This window comes from Mobula hypostoma, chromosome 1, assembly GCF_963921235.1.
Source record: "Mobula hypostoma chromosome 1, sMobHyp1.1, whole genome shotgun sequence".
Taxonomy (NCBI): domain Eukaryota; kingdom Metazoa; phylum Chordata; class Chondrichthyes; order Myliobatiformes; family Myliobatidae; genus Mobula; species Mobula hypostoma.
The window spans coordinates 148,933,975-148,954,670 of record NC_086097.1 but is presented as its reverse complement, the minus strand read 5'-3'; the positions used below and the strand labels follow the sequence as shown (position 1 = coordinate 148,954,670).

General features: G+C 39.6%; 1 protein-coding gene across 2 annotated transcripts in view; it reads right to left on the bottom strand.

Moving 5' to 3' along the window:
• Nucleotides 1-5,558: 5,558 nt before the first annotated feature.
• The window catches only part of LOC134351487 (DNA topoisomerase 1-like), a 52,750-nt gene continuing 37,612 nt past the window's right edge, over nucleotides 5,559-20,696 (bottom strand). For both annotated transcript variants that reach the window (XM_063057703.1, XM_063057711.1), the window contains 7 exons: nucleotides 14,749-14,934; nucleotides 11,974-12,042; nucleotides 11,355-11,469; nucleotides 9,111-9,238; nucleotides 7,277-7,371; nucleotides 6,361-6,510; nucleotides 5,559-5,872 (listed from right to left, as the gene is read on the bottom strand). In XM_063057703.1, coding sequence (XP_062913773.1) covers nucleotides 5,770-5,872; nucleotides 6,361-6,510; nucleotides 7,277-7,371; nucleotides 9,111-9,238; nucleotides 11,355-11,469; nucleotides 11,974-12,042; nucleotides 14,749-14,934 — 846 coding nt within the window. In that variant the 3' untranslated portion in view covers nucleotides 5,559-5,769. The remainder of the gene's footprint in view (nucleotides 5,873-6,360; nucleotides 6,511-7,276; nucleotides 7,372-9,110; nucleotides 9,239-11,354; nucleotides 11,470-11,973; nucleotides 12,043-14,748; nucleotides 14,935-20,696) is intronic.

The following is a 20,696-nucleotide window of genomic DNA, read 5'->3' as shown; positions in this document are numbered from 1 at the left end:
TTACACTTCCAGACTAATAAAATCCTAATGACCTTGCACAGTTCCTACTTTTTAAACTATGCATATCTACAACATTGGAATAGCATGAAGTAGTTTCTATAATCATTAACCCAATGGCTGAATGAACATTTGTTTTAAACCTCTGATTTAATTTTAGAATTATGTTTCTTTGTTCTAGATCCCTCCTTCAATAGAAAGTACAACTGTACACACATCTAGCAAATCAGCCATAATTATCCTGTTTTAATGCTCTACCCTCTCTATACTCATGATGTTGTGGCTAGACAGTTTAAATGCCGTCTACGAGTTTGCTGATGACACCATTGTGGTTGGCAGAATCTCAGATGGCAATGAGGTGGCATTACAGAGGTGAGATATATTGACTGTTTGATTGTTGTTACAATGACAACTTCGCACTTAATGCCACCAAGACCAAGCAATTGATAGTAGATTTTAGGAAGGAGAAGTTGGGAGAACATGCACCTGCCTCACTGAGGGTTCAGCAATGGAAAGGGTGAACATCTTCAAGTTTCTGGGCATCTCGAGGGTCTATCTTGCGCCCAGCATGTGGACACAAGATAAAGGCATGCCAGTGGCTCTACTTTGCCATAGGTTTGAGGTGATTTGGTACATCACCAAACAGTTACAAATTTCTACAGATGCATCGGTGAGAGCATTCTGACTGGCAACATCACCACCTGATATAGAGACTCTATTGTGTGGCATTGAAACAGACATCAAAGGGTTGAGGACTCAGTCAGTTCTAGCACAGGCACAACCCTCCCCACCATCAAGGATTTCTCCAAGAAGCAATGTCTCGAGAAGGCAGCATCCATCATTACCTGGGACACGCCCTCTTCTCATTATTACCAATTGGGAATGAGGTACAGGAGCCTGAAGACCCACACTCAACCTTTCAAGAACAGCTTCTTCTCTTCTGCCATCAGATTTCTGAAAGGTTCATGAGCACTACGTCATATTTCCAAATACAGATACAAAAAATCTTGAGTATCATAAATAAATTGCAGGAGGAATTTAGTAGGTCATTCAACATCTATGGAGGGAAATAAACAGTTAATGTTTTAGGCCAAGAGCCTTCATCAGGACTGGATAGGAAGATGGAAGAAGCCAAAATAAGGTGGGGGAGGGAAAGGAGTACAAGCTGGCAGGTGATACGAGGTGAGAGGGAAGGAGAATGGGTGAGTTTCACTTAACACCTGCCAGCATATCTTTCTCTTCCCCACACCTATTATTCTGGCTTCTTTACCGCTTTCTCTTCAGTCCAGTTGAAGGGTCTCAGCCCAAAACATCAAATGTTTATTCTCCTCCATAGATGCTGCAGGACCTGTTGAATCCCTGTGGGTTGGGTTAATAAACCACAAGGGTAGAAGAACCCTGATGGTAGTTATATACAGGCCTCCCAACAGTGGCTGGGAGATGGACCACAGATTACAATAGGAAATAGAAAAGGCGTGTCAAAAGGACAAAGTCATGGGAGATTTTAACATGCAGGTCGATTGGGAAAATCAGGTTGCAAATGGATCTCAAGACAGCGAGTTTGTTGAATGCCTGAGAGATGGCTTTTTAGAGCAGTTTGTTGTTGAGCCTACTTGGGGATCAGCTATACTGGATTGGGTGTTATGTAATGAACCAGAGGCAATCAGGGAGATTAAGGTAAAAGGACCCTTAGGAACCAGTGATCACAGATATGATTGAGGTCAACTTGAAATTGATAGGGAGAAAGTAAAGTCTGACGTAGCAGCATTTCAGCAGAGTAAGGGAAATTACAGTGGTATGAGAGAGTAATTCGCCAAAGTAAATTGGAAGATGCTGGCAGGGATGTCAGCAGAGCAGTAATGGCATGCCTTTCTGGGAAAAGATGAAGGTGCAGGACGTGTGTATTCCAAAAATGAAGAAATACTCAAATGGCAAAATAGTACAACCATGGCCGACAAGGGAAGTCAAAGCCAATGTAAAAACAAAAGAGAGGGCACCCAACGAAGCAAAAGTTAGTGGGAAGATAGAGGATTGGGAAGTTTTAAAAAACCTACAGAGAGCACCTAAAAGAATCATTCAAAGGGAAAAGATGAAATATGAAAGCAAGCTAGCAAATAATATCAAAATGGATAGAAAGCTTTTTCAAGTATGTAAAAAATAAAAGATGAGAGTGGATACAGGACCGCTAGAAAATGAGGCAGGAGAAATAATAACGGAGGACAAAATGAGAATTTTACATCAGTTTTCAGTATGCCAGATGTTATAGTGTATAGTCATAGTCATACTTTATTGAACCCGGGGAAAATTGGTTTTCGTTACAGTTGCACCATAAATAGTAAATAGTAATAGAACCATAAATAGTTAAATAGTAATATGTAAATTATGCCAGTAAATTATGAAATAAGTCCAGGACCAGCCTATTGGCTCAGGGTGTCTGACCCTCCAAGGGAGGAGTTGTAAAGTTTGATGGTCACAGGCCATGAAGGAAGAGAAGTGGGTGCAGTTACTATTACAAGGGAGGTGCTCAAAAAGCTGGAAGACCCAAGTCACTTGGACCAGATGAACTGCATCCTAGGATTCTGAAAGAGGTAGCGTTAGAGATTGTGGCAGCATTAGAAATGATCTTTCAAATATCATTGGTGCCAGAGGACTGAAAAATTGCAAAGGTCCCTTCACTTTTTAAGAAAGGAGGAAGGCAGCAGAAAGGAAATTGTAGACCAGTTAGCCTGATCTCAGGGTTTGGAAAGATGTTAGTCAATTGCTAAGGATGAGGTGATGGAGTACTTGGTGACACAGGACGAGATTGGACAAAGTCAGCATGGTTTCCTTAAGGGAAAATCCTGCCTGATGAACCCGCTGGAATTCTTTGAGGACATTACAAGCAGGATAAATGGGATGTAATGGATGTTGTACATTTGGACTTTCAGAATGCCAAGGTGCCACACATGAGGTTGCTTACCGAGTTAAGAGCCCATGGTATTACAGTAAAGTTACTAACATGGTTAGAGCATTGGCTGATTGGAAGAAGGCAGCCAGTGGGAATAAAAGGATCCTTGTCTGGTTGGCTGCCAGTGACTAGTGGTGTTCCAGAGGGGTCAGTGTTGGGACCACTTCTTTTTATGCTGTGTATCAATGATTTAGATGACGAAATAGATGGCTTTGTTGCCTAGTTTACAGAGGATATGAAGATTGGTAGAGATGCAGGTAGCGTTGAGGAAACAGGTAGGATGCAGAAGGACTTAAAACAGATTAGGAGAATGGACAAGAAAGGCAATTGAAATATAATGTTGGAAAATGCATGGTTATGCACTTTGGTGGAGGAAATAAATGTACAGACTATTTTCTAAATGGGAAGAAAATCCAAAAATCTGAGACGCAAAGGGACTTGGGAGTCCTTATGCAGAACACCCTGAAGGTTAAGTTGCAGGTTGAGTTGGTGTTGAGGAAGGCAAATGCAATGTTAGCATTCATTTCAGGAGGTCAAAAATACAAGAGCAGGAATGTGATGCTGAGACCTCACCTTGAGTATTGTGTACAATTTTGGGCCCCTCATCTTATAAAGGATGTACTGGCATTGGAGAGGGTCCAGAGGAGGTTCACAAGGATGATTCCAGGAATGAAAGGGATATCATACAAGGTACATTTGATAACTCTGGGTCTGTACTTGCTGGAATTCAGAAGGATGAGAGGGGCGGGGATCTCATTGAAACCCTTTGAATGTTGAAAGGCCTAGACAGAAAGAGTCTAGAAGAGGGCACAGCCTGAGGATAGAGGGGCGTCCATTCAAAACAAAGATGCAGAGGAATTTCTTTAGCTAGAGGATGGTGAATTTGTGGAATTTATTGCCACGTGCAGCTATGGAGGCCAGGTCGTTGGATGTATTTAAGGCAGAGATTGATAGGCCCTTGACTGGACATGGCATCAAAGGTTACGGGGAAGCAGCTGGGAAATGGGGTTGAGGAGGAAAAAAAAGGATCAGCCATGATTGAATGGCAGAGCAGACTCCATGGGCCAGATAGCCTAATTCTGCTCCTATGTCTCATGGACCTGTTAAATGGGACCTTTATCCATCCAGATTGTGGAGAATACCCAAAATACTCTGCATGAGAGAGTGCTGGAAACAGTTACTAACAGCATTTAAATGTCTAGCAACCACTTTTAACATCAGCATAGAAGATGCACATGGATGACGACTAATCAGCTTGGCTGTGGCAGACAAAACTGGCTGGGCTTCATGACACTACGCAAAGGCATGCTCCCTGTACAGGGGGGTTGGGGGTAGAACCAATATCCTCTAAGACTGCAGCTTTACTTGAATATAAATCCACTTTAGCACCAATCTGACATGCTTTATGCTTCAATCACCTTGTTTTATAATACAAGTCCACCTTCACTAATCCAACTACCTATAATCCAGTTCCTTCAATAATCCGGCACCGATTATGCTTAATGTGATTCTTCTGTAATTTGGCATTTTCACTAATCCGGCACTCCTCAGGTCCCAATGGTGCCACATTAGTGAAGGTCTACCTGTACTTTAATTTTGTTTTGATCTATGTCATTATTTGAGCTACAGTTGATTATTGTGTAATGCCCTGGCTAAGATTTCTCCTGCTATGATGTGAGGTATTTTAGCAGTTTTCTGCAAAGTGTCCTGCTGGTAAGTGTTTTGGATTGGGCTAAAGAGAAGGAGCTATGTTTTCCAACTTTGGGATGTTGTGTCAGCCAATCAGGTTCATGGGATGTACAGCAGTTTCTAGAGAGCTGGGTGGGGAGAGACTTCTGAAGGACAGTAGTCTGGTTTTAGAGTCGTTTTGGTGGGAGCTGAAGTGCAGGACACAAGGGAATATGCCACAGAATGCCATTGGAATTAGAATCTCTGTTGCAAGAAGTGCTTTGTACAGATGAATGGCTCCAAGGAGGAAGGGCAAATACTCCCAAGAGAGCCAGTTTGTTCAAGGGAAATTTGTATTGGTGCTTTCACGCAGACTGTGGGTCCAGCTCGTGAGTAAAGTGATACACCCCCGCTACTCCAGAAATACGAAGTTTTATGTGCACATTGGACTGGTTTCACTGTAATGGGCTCTTTCAGTTTTATTTTCTTTTTTCTGTAACTGTAAAGTTGGTAAATATACTTCTATAATTTTATGCTGGCGTATGATCTGTCATTTCTGGGCCACCAATCACTGTATATGGGCAGTATTTACACAGCATTCACTCAAAATAAGGTTCCTGATTGGCTGAACCCCAAATCATACCAACCCTAGATATATATAGCTTATGAAAGACAGCTTTCTCACCGCTAAGTCACGTAGTTGTTAGCAGAATTAGTCAACGAGCCATGTTGGTGTACAAACCCCGGTGAGAGGGTTACAGTTGTATATGATATTCCCCTGCAATTGCACTGGTTGCATATTCTACTTGTAACAGCTCAAGAATTTTGAATATGACTGAGATATTAAGATGTTGAGAATGAACTTATTTTGTTCAGAAGCAAATCATTCTCTGTGTATACTGAAGAATGTGCTCCACAAAGACAAATGTAATTTCCATTAGGCTTATATACTCATTACCTTTAATCTTACTTTTTTCCACATTTCCTACCAAATATGCACAATGCAAATTTACCAAAAAACTGTATTATATATAAATTTAACAAATACAAATTTAACAGAAACATTCACTGAAGTGTTCAAGTACAAATCTTTATAATGTAACATTTGTTTTAACTCCCTGAGGTACTGAGTAAGTTGCTTTGAGATGAGCATGGCTTTAGAATTCAAAATCCTCCTCGGTCATATCAATAGCCCAGGCAAATTTCTCTCTCTGTGTCTTATTGTAGATCTTCTCGATGGGAATGTTCCATTTCTTGCACCTTCAAAAAACAGAAAATGGATTAGTAACCAAACTGTACACTTATGCTGGGAACTACTCTACTGCAATTTCATAAATCAGCAGGATACTAAAGATTATGTTGACCAAATCAGAAAAGACGAATCAGTTTTTAGAAAGCATTAGAGAGAGGAAAATAAATGCTAATCTGAAATTTGTAACTGCTATAAATTGAACAGTATCTGGAAAAAGAAAAATTGAAGTCTTGAAGGGAAGAACTATTTGCACCATCCAGTTAGTCTTTCAATATCTGAAATTGTTGGGTGCGAAAGAAGCAACACTGATATTCAAAAACTGCTTCTGCAGTAAAGTCACTTGATATGCAACTCCCATGCTTTAATACTTTTTTTTCATAGAATGGATTATTCAGTAGATCAAATTCCATTCTTTCTCATTTCCCAGTGCAATGGCTGAAGCAGTTTTGCATTTCAGCATTAAAAAATATATATATTCAATATTATTCTTGCTCACCAAGCCACTGTGATTCTAGGATCAAGATAGTTCAGTTTAGATGTGCCCAATGCAATCTGCTTGTTCTCCTCTCTGTCTGTTGCTTGAACCTCCAATTTTTTCAATTGTTCTTCTAACTTTTGGACAAGTTTCTTCTTCTTTTCAACCACCCTGCACAGAGAAGCTTCAAGTCAATTCATTTAGAAAAGCATTTCAAGAAGTTATTTTCCATTCTCACCCTTCCTCTACCCAACCAATCAAGACAACTGAACTTTTAGTCTTATGTCTTTTCACTCCTTCCCTCTCAACCTCTTCCTCCATATTCTGGGTGCTTCTTAGTTCCATATCAAATAATGTATTTTTAACATGTCAATGCCTGAATATTATCAGAGCAATTGGCTAAAGAATGCAATAATAATTCTGTCAGGTTCACTGTAGATTTTTCACAAGATGATAATGGTCTACAAGCCAAAATGATATGATGGGAAATGAAGGATAAGGGTAAAGTTAGAACTAGCTGTTTCACGGTAATACCAAGAAATACTGCTACAGAAGGAGGGTAGCAGAAACCTGGATATCCTTCTTCAAATAGCTGGCATGGCTAAAATTAATGCTGGTCAGGGAAGAATATTAAAGGTTATACAACCATAGTAGATAGATTCAGAATAGCCATGAACCAATTGAGTGGCAATTCAGTTGAGAGCTGATTGGCCTCTGCCTGTTCCTGGCCTATCAATGCAGGAGTCAGTTTGATATGAGCATCATGTTATCAATAGAATAAACTGGGAGGAAAATACTTTGAAACAAGAGTGCACTAATGCTGTAGAAGTCATTTCCTATCAGCTCAACAGAAAAAAAAAGATTTATACACATTTCATTGCTTCCTGTTGAATAATTAATTTTAGTAAAAGATTGTTTAATGATTTTTCAGACTTACTGTTTAGATTTTTCATCTTTTTTCACTTTGCAATCCACCTTAGCATTTTTCAGATCTTTCTTAGCTGCATCAAGTTGCTCCATTTTTGCTTCAATCTGCCAACAGAAAAATGTGAAGTCTAAGTCACAGCTGATTTGTTCCTACGAAATTCACTGATTCCCAATCAAGGGATAAACCACAAAATTGTCACTCTTATTAATGAGATAAACTGTGGCATCCAATGTTAAAAAAGTAATCAATAAGGATTAGATGGGTGATGAAGATAATATTTTCATCGAAGTATGTGAAGGCAAAAAAAAAAGACCATGAAAAAGTAATCAATAGGAGTATGGAACGAAGAGGGAAGCTCCCATTTTTGTTAACATGGACACGATGTGTCAAATGAAATCCTTGTGTCATAAATTTCTACGGTTCTATAGCAGGCCCTTAAGTTACTAACCACCCACTTCACTGACCTCAGTTAAAGTTTAAAAATGAAGGGTTCTTTGAGTAGCAATAGAAGTTATCATCTGACTGACTGAATTGCCTGACATGGAGATGAACTGTGCCAGCAATTATGGTTGAAGCTGGAAAGGTTTCTACTGCAGCTTCACATCACAAAGGCAAATTTTATCCAGATAAACAGCACATCCTTCAGATCTCATTAAGCACTATATACTGTGCAATGCACCTGAAAATATTTAATAGGTAAAACTTAACCTTTTAATTTAACCCATCTTTGGTATTAGTTGAGCTCATGTTTAACTTCCTTTCATAATTTGAAGTTAACATACATTTCTGAAGTTAAGTTATGCCTGTAACAAAGATAAGGCATAAAATAATTTTTAATTTTTTTTCTTCTCTAATTGCAATGACTGCAAATGCTAATCCTTAAAAATGGATAGATGGCAATATAATACTTTTCAGTGGGACAAGATATGCAGGGAAACTGAAAACTTGGGGAAATAATGAACAAGACAAATCAATTTTTTTTTGAAAAGCCTTGATGGAATCGTATTGTTTTTGGCATTGTATGATTTTTTTTGTTACACGTATAGGATTGGTGATCACCATAGAACTGATGGAGGCTAACTTCATTCAGTCTCAGGACGTGAATATTGTAAGAAAAGCTGGCAATTAATGCTCATCCCTCAGAAAGGTACCCTGACTACCAGAATCCATCTGGTAAAGACATTCTCATTACACTTTTGGGATAGGGAGCAGCTGGATTTTAATCCCAGGATAATAGGAATGGTAATGTACTTCCAAGATACAATGGGGTGTGATGAAGGAAAATAATTTTAACTGAATAAATTTTAAATAATTCACTTTAATTAACAGAAGATCAGCCTCCACTTCTAAAATGATGGAAAATAAATGCAAATAACAAACAGGATGAGAGGGCTTTTACTAATGGTAACTGAAAACACTGATGACTGATTTAAAATGTGACCCTAGTTAAATTTATGTTAGCAAATTAAAAACATCCAAATTGTTGATTAGAAATCTTTCCTTGTAGTAAAGTCTGAATAGAACTTAAAAACAAAAAGAATGCTGGGAAATGTAGTGAAACTCTGTGGAAAACTGCCAGCTTACTATAATGGCATTTTTGAACAAGTTATCCAGAAAAAGCTGGCAAACCACATGGAGTCTATAGTTCTGCAGCCCAATTTGAAATACTTCCAAAATAGACAAGTTGCCCATTAAAAAGGAATGGGTTCACTTGTATAAAATGCTTGGTTGCATTCTTCTTAAAAAGCACTACACTGACTAATTGCTAGACCAATCTACAACCTGAGCTCTGTAAATGCTTATTTCAGTTTTATTTTCTGTTTTGGTTCTCAGGACATTGTACCTTGGCCTGCATATTTTTCATAGTTTTCTCGAAGGTTTTCGGGGGTGCCCTCTGGTGGTTGCAGAGAACGGCCACTGCTCTGTTAGCTCTATTATAGGACAATATTTTTTCTGCAACACTGTCTTCGGCTATAAAGAAAAATGTAAACAAACCAGGTCATTGAAAAAAATAATTGTATTACAGTAAAATCTACAAACTATTTCAGGTGCACAAGGATACAGAAAACCCTTCAACACCAACTTTCAGTCACAAATGACAAATCATAGGAACGGTCATTCACATAAACCTCTTATTGGCTAATTTATGTCAAACCCCATTAGATTCTTTATTCCTGACTTCTTGAATTCAACAATAATGTGATTTTTGACCTGGAAGCTTTGATTGTCCAGCATTCATTATCAATCAGGAGACTGTTCCAGATATCCATTCACTTTATGCAATTATGGGCTTCCTGATAGAAATCCCAAATAACCTGATTTTAGGATTGACCCTCACAGCTACGTTGTTCTGGAAGACCCACTTCAAAGTTTTTCTGTACCTGCACGACTTAATTTTTTAATGTGCTAACTTGCTTCTGTACTCAAGTTTGCTCAGGAGCCTTCTTGGAAGTGATATGATGCCAAGCAAGACAATTGCTTGGGGATAAATCCCAAAATGGTGCTGGCAAAACATGGCAACACTTAGTGGGCAGCAAACAAAACTACTAATTATTCTATTAAACATACTTTTTCTGAACTACAACCACTGCAATCCACAGTCTTTGGGTGGTGAGCTTTTGAAATGCTGGTATAACCAGCTGTTTTGGTAGTATCATGAAGTTGGCAAACTGGATACTTGAGAGTGCAGGTATGGCTGTGGCAGCCTTTGCTGGAGTGGACTTGACCAGATTGAAGTGGTGGAGCCTGGGCCCAAGAGCAGAAAACAAACCGATGTTTAGCCGATTTAAGCACCAAGCCAGATTAAAAAGATCAAGGTGTTGAGGCCAAAGAACAAGGACAAACTGGTGTTCAGCTCTACTCTGAGCCTTTATTTGCTTCAGCGGTGAACGGACTCTGCTGGCAGCCATCAGCACACAACTGGCTCCATGGCTGTGGACTCACTTTCAGGGACACTGTTCATGTTCGCTGTTATTTGTTTTTTTTTTATAGTTTGCATTTGTTCAATTTTTTCCACACATTGGGTGTTTGATGGTCTTTGTTGTGTGGGGTTTTACGTGGATTCTATTGTGTTCCTTTGTTTTGTGGCTGCCTGCAAGACGACAATTCTCAAGTTATACAATTTGATAATGAATGTACTTTGAACTTTTGAATTGGGTCGAGTGAGTGTTCCTGCTCAGAGTACTTGCATTTCAATACCATTACTGTAAGTATTTAAGGGAGCTTGCATTTCTTCTGTGGATGCTGAAGAACCTATTTCAATGCTATGCACACATCAGAATTGCATCTGTTTCTTTTTAGAATCAGGTTTCCAATCTAATTAGATTAAATTTTGATCATTTTGGACACCAAGAAACTGTTCAGAATCCCAAGTATCCCTTGTCATATTCTATACAAAATAGTTACAGACAAGCACCCACTGCCATAAAGCAAACGTGAGCAAAGAGAATAGAAACATTTGTAATAATTACTTGGGATCTTTATATCGGGAATAATTTATATTGAATATCAAAAGTGTAACATAAATTTGATCAAAGAAAGAAAAAAAATAGGTGCTAATATCTTGAGTGGTTTTTAATTGCTAGCTAATTTCTAAAACAAACATTATTTTACTTAACAAGGAATTTCTTCTTTAAAAAAGCCTAAAAATATGGTAAAAGTCAAAGAAACTAAGATACTGGAAAACTGAAATAAAATCTGAAAGTACTGGAAACATTCAGCAGATCAAGCAGCACGTGAGGAAAATGAAAATTAAATGCTTCAGGTTAAAGAAAGGCCTTGACCTGAAACACCAACTCTCCACAGATGCTACCAGAGCTACTAAATAAGAGCGAAGTTTTCTGATGTCTAAACAATTACCTGTTTTGTTTTTGTGAAAATCTAAACTACAGACATGGGAAATAACAAATAAAATCAAATTGCAGCTGTGATTTCCTCTTAATCCAGATGCTGCCTGATCTGCTGACTGCTTTCAACACTTTGCGCCTGACTCCATTTCTCATGAAAGGATTTACTCAATGTTAGGTCATTGTATCTGCATATTTTGAACACATTCTGTTTTTTATTCAATGAGAGGATAGCCACTTACGGTTTGTCAGTTCTGCCAATTGCTCTTGCAGTGTAATGGAGGCATTGTATGTTCGAAACACTTTGGCTGTGAGTCCCTCCATTAACTCTTGAAGATGCTTGTTCAAGTCAGAGGTCTATAGTAAAATAATAAAACAAATGGCTGTTTGCATGCCCCGCTCCAGAGAAATACATTGCTTTCACTACAGTGAACAAAAGTTAGCAGAATTCGATATATACATCTACTAGGGCCAATTGATAAGTTTGTGGCCTAAGGTAGTAGTCAATTTTAGAAAACCTAGCACATTTTTTTTCAACATAGTCCCCGCCTACATTTACACACTTAGTCCAGTGGTCATGGAGCATACGGATCTTGGACCTCCAGAAAGTGTCCACAGCAGGGGTGATCGATAAGTTCATGGCCCAAGGTAGAAGGAGATGAGTTATACAGCTCTCATTACATGCACGTGCAGGTCAACTCTGAGTGATTATGCAGAAAGTTTGAAGTTAATAACTCATCTCCTCCTACCTTAGGCCACAAACTTATCAATCACCCCTTGTATGTATTAAAGCAAGTTTTCAGTAATAAGAACCTGAATTTAGATAAATCTATATCAGCAAGAGCCACAAGAGAAACATACATTCAATCTGTCAAACAAGTCATCTGTAGGATCCTTATTGTCCATGAATAACTTTAGATTCTTGAACACCTGAGGAAAGAATAAGTGATAGTTTACTCAAAATTAGTGTGTATTGCACAGAAATGCACAAATATAGGAACACCAAACAAAGAATTGGCATATTATATCATCATTTAAGGTAATCTCAAAGCACTTTACCAGCAAATTAAGTCCTTCTGCTTTTTAGTTATTATTGTAATGGAGGGAATGTAGCAGCCAAATTGTGTAAAGTCCCTCAAATAAAAAGACGACCAAATAATCTGTTTTTGGTTAAAATTAATTGAAGATGAAATTGCACCAAGACTGTGGAGAGAACTTATTTGCCTTTTTTCAAATGATTCTCTGCATCCAAGGATACAGATGGAAGCTTAATTTAAAGCTCTATAAGTACTTCCCTACAGTACTCCTAAAGTATCAGCCTGGATAATATATTTAAGTTCTTAGTCTGGGCTTGAACCCACAATTAACTGGGACAAAAACAATGTTCGATATCATCGTGAAGCTTGAGTAAATAAGCAAAGACCATGTTTCATCATAATTCCAAACCAGAAAGAAGCACAGGGTTCAATTTTTATCAACACTTAAAATACAAACCATAGGCTAATATATATCACTAGGGTTTCAATAATATTCAATATTATTCAAATGAAATATTCCTTTTATACCACTTGAACTACACAAAAGTAGCCAAAGTTTGTTTTTGTTTGGGGTAACTTGAAGTTCACTGAGGTGTTGATGAAGCCAATGAGTGGAATGACTCAGAAGTAATAAACTATAGAGACCTTAAAGACTGAAGATTTCAGCAGCATAATGAAATTAACAAACCAGGAAGATCCAAGACACCAAAACGTGACTTACTCAGTATGCAATGAACAATGGTCCATGCCTTCCAGGGTTTTGGCATGAGCTTTATTGACAGAGGACAGTGATGTACAATCAGGGTAGGTTGGCAGAAGTCCTTTGCCTTGCGGAAGTTGAATGCAATATACATCTTGTATGCTTTAAGAAAGTGAGCTAACAATGGCATGGTTTTGGACTCCAAATGCATGTGAACACAAACATTATCTGTACTTTGAGATTCAACTGCCTTGGTTCTGGAATCTAGCCACTGTTAGTTATAATCTCCTATTCTGAAAATTAGCTCTTGTGTGAAGCATTTATTGAAGGTGGTGAGCAAGACAACTGAGAAATGGGGTTGGATATAATAGTTTATGCACTCATCCTTAACCAAACCTTATAGATTCTTAACCAAACAATTTAACCAGGGGTTCCCATCCTTTTTAAATGACATGGACAAATACCATTAAGTAAGGGGTCCGTGGACCCCAGGTTGGGAGCTGATGGAATGTAGGTCTCAGCTGTCGTTACTTCACAGCTTTTGCAATTTTAGTTTTGACATTCTATGATCACACGTCTTGCTCCAGTCCAAGGCAATTAACTTACAATTTGCTCTGGTAATAAGGCTAGATAATCTAGAGTTTTGCCTTAATGGTCCTGAGATGATGCAGTACTAGGGATAAAACTTCCAGAATCCTACTATACAAGTGTCAAATTGAGTTCACAATGGAGCAAATTGATACAGTTGGCTAAAGCAGGGAGTAACTAAGTAAGAACTTATGCCTTACAAAATCTGTGTTTTAACATACAAGGATAATTTTTCCATTCAAAAATTCAATAATTTCTTTCAATTTATTCAGAAAATATAAAAAAGATTGTTTGATGCCAATAGTTTGATCATTTGAGGATTAGGACAGAAAGCTGCAATGTAGAATGTGCTTTCAATTGTACCCAACAGCAGGTTCACTATCTCAGCCATGTTACCTAGCATGGGTTCAGGATTTAAGCAGGTATAGTAGCAAGCTGCACAGATCAGAAAGGTCTTGTGTTTGAACTGAGGCACAACTCAGATAATCATAAATACTTAAACTAACAACTAGCCCAGGCACCTTCATATTTTTGAACATCCTAAAAGGCTTCCTAATATTGAGATTTTCAGTAACAATACTGAGAATTCATATGTGAAATTTAATTAGTGTTTCATAATAGCCAAGTAATTTGCAGATTGGTGTATCTAGAAGATATGCTAGGGCCCAGTTTGATCCTCAGCTCCAGTGCTTTCTGTGTGGAGTTTGTAAGTTCTCCTGGTGTCCACATAGGATGTGGGAGGAAAGCACCTCACCTAGAAGGAACTAAGATGAAGGGTCTTGGCCCGGAATGCCAGCTGTTTTCTCTTTTCCATAGATGCTGCCTGGTCTGCTGAGTTCTTCCAGCACTTTGTTTGTGTTCCTAAAGATGTGGCAGCTAGCAGGTTAATTGGTTACTGTAAATCAGCAATTGTGTGTTGCTGAGTGGCAGAGTCTAGGGTCCATGACTTTCTGATGTTCACAATGTCAGTCAAAATAAATTATGTCATTGGTAAAGAAGCATTAATTTCATTCAAGATTCTCATTTTCAGTAACAGCAACAACTGGGAAATGACAACAGTTTCTCTTTCCCATCGAGGCTATTTTAGCAACATTATTGCTGCTTTCTATTAAGCTCAATATAGATCACTACTGGTCTCTGCACAATTTGCTGCACTCACAAATGAATTTGTAGAAATGTTTAAAGTGTTCTCTTTCATTCTAAGCAGTGATTGCTGAAATAATTGAATTACCAACATTAAAGCAGGCTAAGATGTTAGAGGCACTTCATCATGTCTTTGCATTTCTGACTGGATGGAGTTGAAGATTATACCTGTTTCTCCACTGCTACTTTATTGTAGTATCGGATCGAGTCTTTTCCCAGGAAGTCAAATTCTACCACACACTGCAGTCCGTCACAGTTATCATGCAAATTAATATGTTCAACACGGAGTGAGCAGCAACCAACTGTATCAGCAGTCTCCCCTTCTTCCTTCTCATTCCCAGCTCTCAAAGCCAACTGCAAAAGCACAGAAAAAAATGTGCTAATTAAAACCCAATTAAAAAAAAACTTATGTACTAGTCAAGTACAGCAGTTTGAATGAACATCGATTCTTATTACATTATTCTAATCACAAGAATGTGACAATTTCCGTAATGACTCGGCCAAAAATGTCTTCAGTTTTCATAAGAAGGGTCAGATGCAAGACTTACGAGGGCCAAACAGCTTGTTTCAGAGTTTTGCTTATATAATGCTTGGGACCCATTTGGAGTTTTGAGCCAATACTTAGTAGATACCAAAGAAATCACCATAACTGTTTGATTTGCCGAGTTCCTCCAGCATTTTGTGCACGATGCTCAATGGAAAGAAACGGAGGTCTACATTGGAAACAATAACCAATACAGGAAAAGGGTCAAGGGCATAATGATACAGTTTAAGGTGCAAGGAAACAGATTAAAGAAATGGGCCTTGATGGATGGATTACTAGTATGTAACACTGGATGCCAGGTACAGACACAGGAAAATAATGCAGGATGCCTGCAGAAGTGATGTATGTCGAAGGGCTTTGTATTTCTGGACACTGCGTCATGGTCTTGAGCAGGAAGAATCCGCATAAGCCTAGTTGGTTCAAGCCTAATCAAATGAATCCTATGTTCCTACATGAAGAAATGTTCTGATGATGACTTAAACTAATTTGTTAGAGGAAGGAGGTCAGCAGCAAGTGCACATATGGAAAATAAAATTCAAAAAACACCGAGACCAAAGCAGGAAAAATAAAATTGTGAATTTCCACAGCAAATATCAAGATGTTCCAATGCACTTTACAGTAAATAAAACACTTTGTGAAGCATGGCTAAAAATGTATGGGGAAAAAAGTGGCAACTAACATGCATACAAGAAGAACCTACATACTGGAACAGTAATGGCAACATCATCATCTTTTAAAGCTTGCATCTTAAAGTTCAGGAATACCTCCCTTACCAATAGGATCTTCATCTGAAAATGCAAATGTAATCTGAGTTTAAGCTTATTGCTGTCATAGGTACATATACAGAGGGTATACAGTAAATGCCATGAAAACCAGCCTTAGTCTTGCAAATTAGTCTTGGTTAAAAATACAGTAAGGTGTAAAGTTTCTTAGTATTAACTGAAAGGCAGCACCTCTGTCAAAAGCGTACTCTCTCAGAACTATATTTGAGGCTTGCTTTGGATTGTTTGCATGATTCTCTGGATCCATAACCTCCTAAATCAGAAAGAGAAGAAAATGGAGGGAAATGTAAAGTTATCCAGAATGCTGCATTGTGTATGAATTAATGAAAAAAACAAGATTGAGAAGCAGCAAGCACAAACTGCCAAATTGGGTTATGCTATAGTGACCAACAGAAATCAGGCTTACATATAAGCAGGAATACAAATTAACTGCAACACACACAAAATGCTGGAGAAGCTCAGCAGATCAGGCAGCATCTATGGAAATGAATAAACAGTCAATGTTTTTGGGTTGAGATCCTTCATGAACACTGGAAAGGAAAGGGGAATGAAAAGGTGGGGAAAAGGGAAACAGGACAAGCTAAAAAGCCATAGATGGAGCCAGGTGGGTGGGGGAAGGGGGGATGAAGTAAGAAGCTGAGTGGAAAAGGTAAAGTCTGGAGATGAAGAAATCTGATGGGAGAGGAGAGTGGACTATGGGAGAAAGAAGGAGAAGCGACATGAGGGGAAGGTGATAGGTAGGTGAGAAGAGATAAGAAGCCAGATTGGGGAACAGAAGAGGGGAAGGGGAGGGAAAAAAATTGCCAGAATGAGAAATAGATGATATTCATGCCACCAGGTTGGAGGCTACCTATACACCATATGAGACGTTACTCCCCCACCCTGTGAGTGATCTCATTGTGGCAGAAGAGGCCATGAATCGACATATTGGAATGGAAATGGGGACAGGAATTAAATTGTTTGGGCACGGGGAAATTCTGCATTTTGCAGATGGAACAGAGCAGACACCAATAGATTCACAGGTGAATTGTTGCTGCAGCTGGAAGGACTGATGAGGGAGGAGGTGAATAGGCAGGTGTGGCACTTACTCCACTTGCAAGGATAAGTGCTAGGAGGGATATTAGTGGAGAGGGACAAATGAATAAGAGAATCATGGAAGGAGCGATCCCTGCGGAAAGGGGGAGGGGGCATGGGTGAAGGAAGTAAAGGATATGCTTGATGGTAGGGTTCATTGAAGATGCCAGAAGTTGTGGAGAACGATGGGTTGGACACAGAGGCTTGGGGGTGGTGGGCGAGGACAAGAGCAACTCTATCCTTCTTAAGGCAGCAGGAAGCTGGGGTGACCACAGCCGTCCGGGAAATGTAGGAGATGTGGGTGTGGGCAGCTCAATGGTGGGGCAAGGGAAATCCCATTCTTTGAAGGAGGGAATCTGTTATGTCCTGGAAAGAAAAGCCTCATCCTAGGAACAGATGCAGCAGAGACAAAGGAAATGAGAAGAAGGAATAGTATTTTAGCAGAAGGGTTGGAGAGGTATAGTCAAGATAGCTGTGTGATTCTGTAGGTTTACAAAAGATATTGGTAAATGGTTTGTCTCCCGAGATGGAAACAGTATGAGAAAAAGGATATTTTTATTTTGTCTGAAATTAACACACAGAAAATTGCTATTGGATTACTACATGTTTACTATACTCAAATGGTAAGAGGAACTTGGTGGAAAAGATCAATAGAAAAACTACACAGAACGATAAATTGTTAGAATAGTGAGAATTTAAATTAATCTCATGGAATCAAGTAGGAAAAAAATGTAAGGAAATTTTTATTGGTCACATTTTATTCAAAAACTTTAATCAACGGGCTGCAATTTGTGAGAGTAATGACATGAACTTCAGGTTTTCCAGTAAATCATCAGTTCATGTGTACTGTACGTCTCAAGTTTAAATATACGATTAAAGTAATAGGAAAGCACAGCTCAGAAAGAGGCCCTCATCTGCTCTCTGCCGAACCATTTAAAATGCCTATTTCCATTGACCTGCTCTCCATACCCTGAACAACGCTTCAGATGATGCTTTGTTGCCAAGTTTGCAAATTATAACGAAGACTGGTGAAGGGGCAGGTAGTGTGGAAGAAATAGGAAGGCTGCAGAAGGACTTGGGTAGATTTGGAGAATGGGCAAGAAAGTTGCAAATGAAATACAATTTTGGAAAATGCATGGTCATGTACTTTGAAAATAAACGTGCAGCCTATTTTCCAAAAATGGGAGAAAATCCAAAAATTTGAGATGCAAAGGGATTAGGAGCTTTTGTGCAGAACACCCTAAAGGTTAATTTGTGGGTTGAGTCGGTGGTGAGGAAGGCAAACACAATGTGAGCATTCACTTTAAGAGGTCTCGAATATATGTGCAGGGATGTGATGCCAAGGCTTTATAAGGCACTGGTGTGGCCTCAACTGAGGTATTGTGAACACTTCTGGGCTCCTTATCCAAGAAAAGATGTGTTGGCATTGGAGAGGATTCAGAGGTAGTTCACAAGGATGATTCCTGGAATAAAAAGGTTATATGAGGAACATTTGAGGGCTCTGGGGCTGTACTCTCTGGAATTTAGAAGGATGATGGGGATCTTATTGAAACTTTTCGAATGTTGAAAGGCTTAGACAGAACTGAAGTGGAAAGGATGTTTCCCATGGTGGAGGAGTTTAGGACAAGAGGGCACAGCCCCAGGAAAAAGGGGCATCCATTTAAAACAGATGTGTAGAAATTTCTATAACCAGAGAGTGTTGAATTTGTTATCACATGCAGCAGTGGAGGCCAGGTCATTGGGTGTATTTAAGGCAGGTTCTTAACTGGCCGTGGCATCAAAGGTTACTGAGAGAAGGCTGAGGAAAGGAAAGAAAGATCAGCCATGATTGAATGGCGGAGCAGACTCAATGGGTCAAATGGCCTAATTCTGCTCCTATGTCTTAAGGTCTAACATTCATGTGACTATCCAAAATCCTCAAAGTTGAACTCAAGCTCACATGCACCACTTGCACTGGCAGCTCATTCCACACTCTCATGACCCTCTGAGTAAAGTAGTTTCTCCTCATGTTCCCATTAAGCTTTCACCTTTCGCATTTAACCCATGACCTCTAGGTGTGGTCCCACCCAACCTCTGTGGAAAAAGCCTGTGTGGATTTACCCTATCCATACCCCTCAATTTTGTACACCTCTATCAAATATCCTCTCAATTTTCTATGTTCCAAAAAAGAAAGTCCTATCCTATTCAATCTTTTCCTTACAACTCAGGTCCCCCAGTCCTGGAAACATCCTTGTAAATTATTTTTTTAAAAAAATTTGCAATACTTTATTTTCAAAATACAATAAAATTAACAAGAACATATAAGCTCAGACACGTGTAAAAATAAAATAAAATAAGCTAAGGAAAAAAAAGGGGCATAACATTAGAGGGATGCCTGTTATACATAATGCTAAACATTAAGTCTCGAATGAGGGCCGTGAGAAATCAGCTGGGGGGAAATTATTCATCTGCCCCCAGCCTCCTCTAGGTAGACAAGAAATAGGTCCCAGTTAGCCAAAAATTTTATAATTGAATTGGTTCTCAAGAACTTGAGTCTCTCCATCTGTATGACTGAGATCATGTCAGCCATCCATCTCTGGAAGGAAGGGGGAAAGAGGGTGATTTCCATTCCCTCAAGATAAGTCTTTTGGTGACAGTCATCCCCAGCATCAGAGACTGCTGTATGACTGTAGGGAAGCATAGAGTGGATTGTGAACAGGCAAAGGTGGCGAGACCAGCTTCCAAAGGGAATGATCTTTTATAGGCTTTTGAGTACCAGTCAAATATTTTGGACCAAAATCCCGTCAGTGAAGGGCAAAACCAAAAGGTGTGTGACAACGTGCCCTCCATCCCTTGACATCAATCACACATTGGCGAGACAAAAGAGTAAATCTTGTGCAACTTGAGTTTAGAATAGTGAAGACAGTGGACAACTTTAAACTGGACCAGCTGGTATCTGCTGTTAACAGAGCAAGCCTGTATCATAGAGGAGGCTGTGGATAGACGTATCAGAATGAGAATGGGACGTGGAATTAAAATGTGTGGCCACTGGGAGATCCTGCTTTCTCTGGTGGACAGAGCGTAGGTGTTCAGCAAAGCGGTCTCCCAGTCTGCGTCAGGTTTTGCCAATATATAGAAGGCCGCATCGGGAGCACCGGACGCAGTATATCACCCCAGCCAACTCACAGGCGAAGTATCGCCTCACCTGGAAGGACTGTCTGGGGCCCTGAATGGTTGTGAGGGAGGAAACGTGTGTAGCACTTGTTCCACTTACAAGGATAAGTGCCTGGAGGGAGATCGGTGGGGAGGGATGGGGGGGACAAATGGACAAGGGAGTCGCGTAGGGAAATCCAAGGCCTCCTCTACTGTAAATATGATGCCATAATGCCATACGCAGGTTGGAGGAACAACACCTTATATTCCGTCTGGGTAGCCTCCAACCTGACAGCATGAACATCGACTTCTTTAACTTCCGCTAATGCCCCACCTCCCCCTCATACCCCATCCGTTACTGCCCATCCTCTGGGCTTCCCCCCTCCCCCTTTCTTTCTCCCTAGGCCTCCTGTCCCATGATCCTCTCATATCCCTTTTGTCAATCAACTTACCAGCTCTTGGCTCCATCCCTCTCCTCCTGTCTTCTCCTATCATTTTGGATCTCCCCTTCCCCCTCCCACTTTCAAATCTCTTACTAGCTCTTCTTTCAGTTTGTCCTGACGAAGGGTCTCTGCCCAAAATGT